General features: G+C 32.5%; 1 protein-coding gene across 1 annotated transcript in view; it reads left to right on the forward strand.

Annotated features, from left to right (window-relative positions):
* The first annotated feature begins 7,793 nt into the window (after positions 1 to 7,793).
* LOC106478262 overlaps positions 7,794 to 8,353 on the forward strand; it is an 11,748-nt gene continuing 11,188 nt past the window's right edge. The window contains exon 1 of the mRNA XM_013938793.1: positions 7,794 to 7,878. Coding sequence (XP_013794247.1) covers positions 7,794 to 7,878 — 85 coding nt within the window. The remainder of the gene's footprint in view (positions 7,879 to 8,353) is intronic.

The raw sequence follows: 8,353 nt of genomic DNA on the forward strand, positions 1-8,353 counted from the left end.
TTGCGAGTCGAGCGCCCTAACCACGTGACCATGCCGGGCCTACAAACATGAATCTGTTAAAATGAATAATCAATACATCTCCAAATCAAGTCATGAGAGTACAAAATACAGAACATTATTTATGATACAACTATAGTAGAACATTTCATCAGTCCATTTAACATTGATACAAATTAATATTATAATTTCAAAATACCCCTTAATATAGATATACTATCACATAGACCGTTTAATACTGATTAATCAATACTTTTAATATCTTATAAGGTCTCTTAAGAGAAATAGTACATCATTTCACGAAAATCCGTAGTCAAATTACCTTTAAGCATTGCTGCACATCTGCAATGAAGCTTACAAGAATATATTATTTCATTACAAAAATGAAATATTTTTAACACAGATTAGCCTACTATGGACACAATCAAAGTACAAAAATGTGTTAATAATCCTTTAACATAACAAACAAATAAAGAGAAAGAAATACCCTTAAAAAGATCAGTATGAATTAAAGAAAGATACTACACCATGATATCTTTCATCACTAATAAAGCAAAATTAAATACAATAAAACATTATAAAAATCAAGGTACTTTTAAAAAATAGTATTTAAGAATAGTAAATTAATTCACATCAAAGTTCAAAATATATAATAAAAACACCTTTCAATGTATAACAAAACAACTTTAGAATCTGAGTTTAAAACCACAAAACTAAGTAATAATGGCTCAAACACTTGTCCACTTTGCTGCCTGCTATTTAGAATGGTATTTTTGATTAGTTGTTTGCTTTAGTATGTAGTTGACTGGTACCATACTTAGAGATGTTCTTGGAGATCTCAATGCTATTGAGGTTGGAAAGATGGTAGCCCTTGAACCAAAGTTCACATTCCCCTATTGATATCCAAGTGGACAGCAATAACCTACTGTAGCATTAATGATACTACCTCCCATATTATTGGAGAGTGAAGACGTTTGAAAACTGAGCTCTAAAAGTTTGAAATATCTAACATATTACATATAGTTAAAGGACAACAGGGGACCAATTCGGCCATCTAGGCTGTGCCATCCACTAAATTAAAACTAAAAATTTAAATAAACACTCAAAGCCAACCTTTATCATATATATATTTATCAAGCCTTCCTTTAAAATCCTTTAAATTTACTGCATCCTCCACACCTGAAGATAATCCACTCTAAAGTTCAAAAACCCTACTATAAATATAAACCTACCAAAGCTGAAGATGAGTGCTGTCCTGCCAAAATTTATATTTGTGTCCCCTAGTCCTACCATTCTCATCATTGAGCACAAAAATGGTGATGCATCAACATTATAAATTTCCTTAACAATCATAAATACCTCAATCAGATCCCCTCTAACACTTTTTTTTTTCAAAACAAAACAATTTCAGAGATCTTAACTTGTATTCATGTGACAACCTTTTCATCCATGGTGTCTTCCTAGTAGCCAATCTCTAAACCATTTCCAACAATTCAATGTCCTACTAAAGGTAAAGAGCCCAAGGCTGAACACGATATTCCAAATGTGGTCTAACCACAATGAAATTATAATCACTTTAAACTTATATTTAATATTTCTGTAGATATAACCTAAAATTCTATTTGCTCCAGCACTAGCAGCAACACATCATTTGGAGGGCTTAAGGGACTGACCAAATAGAATGCCAAGAAACATTTCTTCCACAACATTGTTAAAGTTATTCAAATCAAAATTATACTCATAATTCAAATTATCATATCCCATGTGCATTACCTTGCATTTGTTATAATTAAAAGTTGTTTGCCATGTATTCACTCAACAAACAAATAACCCAAGTCCTTTGGTAAAGCAGAAGAATCTCTTCACAGTCAACAATACCCAAAATATTAATACAATCAGCAAATTTAAATAATTTATTGAATATTTCTTCGTTTATGTCATTGGTGTAAATCCAAATGAGCAAAGGTCCTAACATTGATCCCTGAGGTACCCACTTATGACATTAATCCAGTTTGGCTGAACTCCATTTATCACAAACCATTTGCTTTCTTCTATACAGCCAATTTTCTAATCAATGAGCCAATCACACATCTAGATAAATATGTTTAGCAAGCCTTTTATGTAGCATCTTGCCCAGTTACTTCTGGAAATTAAGATATACCAAATCCACACTCGTATTCTTATCCAAGTAAACAAAAACCTCCTCAAAGAATGTCAAAAGATTAGTAAGGCAAGATTTTCCCTGAGTGCATCATAATTATACAACAAAATTTTAAACTTTATTAATTGACTTTTCAAAGCATCTTTTTATCAATCTTTCAAAATATTTTCCACCACTTATGTAAGACTAATAGGCCTATAATTACTACGACAATTTTTATCTCCTCCTTTGAAAACCTTAGCCAGCTTCCAATCTTCTGGCATCTGCCTACCATTCAAGGACTTACAAAACACAGTAGCTTGTAGCTCACATATCCAATCCTTAACCTTCTTCAAAACCCTTGGGTAAACATTTTCTAGCCAGAAGCTTTATCATTCTTTAACTTTCACAATTTTTTCTTGATAGACTCAGAATTAATGTGATCACCTTGTTCGACCATGTTTCCATCTACTATCTGATCAGGATAAGGAATATAACTCCATCGGTTAAAATTGAATAAAAAGTAAAATTTAATAATTCTGCCATCTCATAATCTCAAATATGAGCCTTCTGTTATCATCTCGCAAAGGCTCTACTCGCTTCATTTTGCTTGCTCTTAATGTATTTAAAGAGATTCTTACTATTAATGTGTATATTTTCAGCCAAGTTTTTTCATATAATTTTTTGATTTCCTAATTCCCATTTCACTAGTTCTTTTGATCTTATATAAATCTCCAATCATAGTAGTCAGTTTAACATTTCTGGAATATAAAATGTTTTTCTCTAGTTTAATCCTTTATACCCTTTGTGAGCCAACGTGTGTTTTTACTTGTAGTCACCTTTTTTTATATAAGGAGTATGCCTATCTTTAATATTTAAAAATTTAACTTTAAATGTTTTCCACAGTATCTTAAGTTCACAAAAGATAATTCTTGTCTTTTTTGAAAGCTGGAACCAAAACATCGTTATTCCTTATCTCAATATACAGAAAAATATTAAATTTAATTGAAGAATGATCACTTTCACCTATATGTTCCTCACTTTCCACCCTACCAACCATTTCTATATTATAAATTAACAAAAAATCTAAAATAGCTTTGATCCTAGAGTCTGTCTGACCAATTAGTGAAAATAAGCTAACCTGAAAGTTTCTAAAAAATGGCAGTGGTAGAAAAGTTATGAAAGTCTGATAAAATATGCTTTGCAAAGTCCTTTAACAATAATTGAAATTTTGTTGGATAATCAACATGATTTCATTATGGTCAAATCTTGCCTTACTAATTTTTTAAAGAGGCCACTGCTTGTATAGATGAGGATACAATTGTAGATTTGGCTTATTTGGGTCTTTGACAAGGTACCACATAAAAGACTCATTGGGTAGAAAAGTTGCTGGATGGAATAAAGCAGGGGTTGTTATAAATGGAGTCCAGTCAACTTGGATTAATATCACAAGTGGGGTACTTCTGGGCTCAGTGTTAGGACCTTTGTTCTTTTGAATTATACCAATGACATGGATGAAGGAATAATCAATAAATCACTTAAATTTACTGATGGTATTGCAGTTTTGAACGTTTCTGGCAGTGAGGATGATGATGTTGATTTACAAAAAGATTTGGGTTATTTGATGAGTTGTGTGAATAAATGGCAAATGACTTTTAATTAAAATAAATGAAAGGTAATGCATCTGAAATATCATAATTTGTATGATAAGTAGACTTTTGATGAGAATAAACTTAACAGTGATATGGAAGAAAAGGTACTTGATGTTCTTGTTGCTCAGTCTCTTAAGCCATCTAAGTGATTTGTTGCTGCTAGTGGTAGAGTAAACGGGAATTTATGTTGTATCTACAGAAATATTGAATACAAGTCTAAAGATATTACAATTTTATTTTATAGGTCGCATGGCCATGTTTAGAGTATTATGTTCAATTTTGGCTCCTTACCTTAAAATAAATATTGAATTGTTGGAAAGGATTCAGAGGAGGGCTACTACGATGATAAGTGGAATGGAAAGGTTACCATTCATACGATAACAGGTTAAGCTTTTCTGTAATTGTTTTGTCTTGAAAAAAAGAAGAGTTAAAGAGGTTCTGATTGACATGTTTAAAGATTGTTAAGGGAGTTTATAATATTAATGCATCATTTTTTTCGTACTTAATGATAATGATAAGACTAGGAGACACAAATATACATTTTGCAGGATATAAGTCATACTCAGCTTAGATAATTATATTTTTCTAATGTGTTTTTTTTTACTTTGAAATGGGTTGCCTTCAAATGAGGTTAATGCAGTTAACTTAAGGGAGTTTAAATAAAGGCTTGAAAATATGTGAATGACAATGACTGACTCTGAGTTTTTATTTTCATATTCAACTTTGGTTTAGAACATGGGATGGCCGTGGTGGACCAAGAGGTCCATTTTTGTTCTTAAATTATTTATTATAAGTGTATTTATACTTTGATAACACCTTTCTTTGCTAATGGATGTCGTGGTCTCACCAAATATATCATAGATATCATTATTTTGAACATCATGATATCCTTTGATGAGGCATGTATTGGACGTTTGGTCTTTTTATTTAGTCCTTCTCTCTATATATATGCTTGGGTAGAGCCACAGTTGGTGAAATTGACTGCATAGCTTCTATAATGGGAAGGCTTATCTCCAAAGTAGTATCACTGAAGAGACTGAAAGCTTGCTCAATGTTGGCAATTTAACATGAGGGCTTCAGACTCTAGGAAGGAGTCATGGAAGTCTTCTAGACACTATGCAAGTCAGAGGTTTCTGTTAACAGTGGCTTTTCTTCAGACCTAGGTCTACTCGCAAAGTATTGGAAACCTCAGGGTACTGCTCTGTAAAATCAAACACAATGTAATACTTCATGTTGCTAAAATCATCAGGCAAAGAGTTCTAAATCTTCTGAGAAACTTAGTTGAATGATACACAAGATAGTAGACAGTCGAAAGAACGTTAGGCCTATCACTTTTACGTTACTTAACTTCACACCAACTATATTCTCTTTGCTTCTATCTTGTCTAATACTGTCTGTCTGCTGCTTCCCGCTCGTCTCAGGCTATTTATATCTTTATTACATTGTCGTCTGGCCTCTTTTTATTTTCTCGACACCAGTTAGTTATTAACAAAACCTTCTACAATCGTCTGCTTTTAACTCTTATTATAACAAAACTTAAAAATAATAAAATATTCACTCACAAGTATGAATTAATCAATAATATTTAAACCAAACAGTCTTTTATATCATGACATAGAGTAATAGTTTTATGTCTTGTATCTAAGATCCTTCCACATAGTGGGTTTGGTTATAGCGTTACACTTACAATGGTTCAGCCTACACTATTAGCCGAATTCCTACTCTACCAAAGACTGAATTGATAGAGAATTTTCAATCCTGACTTTAGCTATATAAGATCAAATTCTTAATTTTAATATATATATAACAGTGGAAAAGGAAATAAGAAAAAATAAGTTTATTCCGTCAAAGCGAAATTCTAAAGTAACTGAATCAGACTGAGTGCACTTTGACAAAAGGAATATAGGATCTTCAGAAGAAAGAAGACCACAATCATTAGTGAATCGCACCACACTAATATTGCGATAGTATTAGAGAAAATAGTTCTGCTTGTCAACTGAGATTCTAAAGTAATTGAACAGGCCTAAGTGGTCTTTTGACAAAAAGAGGAAAATTATACATACACTGATATAACGTTTACGAGATGCTTACATTCTCTATAATGTTAATAATTTATTGTACATACGTTTAACTTCTTCCGAATATATATATTATTTGAAAACAAGTATTGTGCATGCTGTTTATTCATCGTTCACTTTATCGCTAACAAGTCATAAATACCTATTATAGAAGAATTCTAATCCCAACAACTACATAGTATATATTTATACTATTAAGAAATATAAGTAAAAGCCATTTATTTCGACAATTGGCAAAGAAAACAGAACCCATATACATATATATAATATTATTTTTCTGAATTCTGACACTCTATTCGAGTGCCAATTCCTCAGGTATACGAAGGTACATGTATGTTGTCTGAGAAAACGTTCCGCGTCCACCTTGACAAGTGCCCTGCTATGTCTCTTGCTTTATGGTTGCTTTGCGACCATTCTCATTGAGTTATCATTCATGTACAGTGAATTTTTCATCCCTTCTGTTTGTTAAAACAAATAGTGACGCAAAGTCACAAAACTGCTATTCTGGCATCCTGCACAAAGTTGAAATCAGGTTAGCCATGCACAAGTTGTTGGTCACTATCTGATAACTGTGGGTTACATCTAATACAATCACTATATTTTCATTTACTTTAGTTTCTCAAAGCAACATAACCTAATTTTATAATTAGTTTATCTATGAATTTTTAATCACATTAAAACGTTAACACACCTTGTAGCTGATCACGTTTATTTTTAGTAAATATATATGTATTATGAAACTGACACCAGCTTCCCTAGCGGTGGCGTATAAATATTATTAAGGACGTTTGTAGTTAAGCACAAAGCTACACAAAGGGCTATCTGTGCTCTGCCCACCACGGGTATCGAAACCTGGATTCTAGCGTTATAAGTCCGCAGATATACCGTTGGGCTACTGGGGGGGGGGGTATTATTAAGTTATCAAAATATTATGTAAATTTATTATCACATTTTCCAGTGTTTTCATCAGTTTGTATTTATATTATTCTTATTTTTGATCAACCCGCAAAAGAAACTGAAGACGTACGTACGTTGGTGTTCAAAACTTTATTAACAATGACAAAATTCTTGGTCATATAATATGAGAAAAAAAAGAAAAGAAAAATTATAACAGTATATATATGTCTTCACACATAAAATAACTAAATGAATTAAAGAAGTATCATCACTATAGTCGCCACCCTGTGGCACAACAGTATGTCTGCGGACTAACAAAGCTAGAAATCGGATTTCGATACCCGGGGTGGGCAGACCACAGGCAGCCTATTGTATAGCTTTGTGCTTAACTTCAAAATAAACAACAAAAAACAAATTGATGGAGTCTAACGTAATGTTTTTGTGTATTTTTTGGGTTTAAACATCTCTGAGCGCTATTCTAGCTCAAGTGTTTAAAATTAACCTCGACGTGCTGCATAGAATTAGCAATTCAGGTTTATTTTTATTTGTTGTGGGCTTGGCTTAGCTGGTGATTTTAGATTTTGAACGAAAAGCAAGTAATCGTAACAGCTGTGGTTCAAAATTGGCAATAAGCTGACTAAGAGGATAAAAAAATATTTTATCATGTATCTTAACCCTACGTTCGTACCCTGGTTTTTTATATCCCAAACATTTTGTAAACAATCTCACAAACAGACGGGACCACTGAGTCCTTTAATGATCCTGGTAGCTTTCTAAAACTGCCAATAGAGCACACAGCTAGTTTCTCCCATTTTTATCCCAGCTGAGCTGGGAGCAACACGTGATTTGTTGTGGCTTGGGGATTAAAATATCCCACGGTACTAAACCAAAGTGTGTTTTCATTTATAACACAACAAGAGTTTTAAAACTTATACATGCCAAATATGAAACAATATTTGCTTCAGTAAAGATTTTTCGAGAATATTAGACACTTATGAGGGCAATTTCTTATTTTTTATTAGATTGAAGATGAATGGAGACAGTGAAGATGAGAGAATTAGGCAGACGTTGGCTGACTGTCCCAATGATAGTGAACTTGAGGACGATAGTGAGAGTGAGTATGATCAGCTTGAAGACAGTTAGATCACAGTCAAGTTTATATCCAGTGCTTTCAGTGTCGAACAATGGTATCAGATATAGAAGATTCTGAGTAAGCAGTTAGATTAGATTAAATGTAAGGATGTTTCACTGATGTTGGCTAACAAATGATGTTTTTAGTTTAAAATAATTCATGTTTAGACCAAAAAATCTTAATTTTACTTATTTAATCATGCATTTTTTCTATATAAATAAAAATGTAAATGTTCGTTTGTTCAAAATCTTAAAGCTCCGAAAGTTCTTCGCCGATTGCTTTGAAATTTTGACCCAACGTTGTATTAGAATACGCGCGTGTTTTTATATACCTACTATTATATAAATGTCACACCTGTGACAGGTAAAAACATGCTTTTTAAAAAAACAGCGCCATCTGTTGGACGTAAAAGCAACACACGCTATACTAAATATTTTACGGTTCCATTGCAATGTTT

Source organism: Limulus polyphemus, unplaced genomic scaffold (assembly GCF_000517525.1).
Source record: "Limulus polyphemus unplaced genomic scaffold, Limulus_polyphemus-2.1.2 Scaffold194, whole genome shotgun sequence".
Classification (NCBI taxonomy): domain Eukaryota; kingdom Metazoa; phylum Arthropoda; class Merostomata; order Xiphosura; family Limulidae; genus Limulus; species Limulus polyphemus.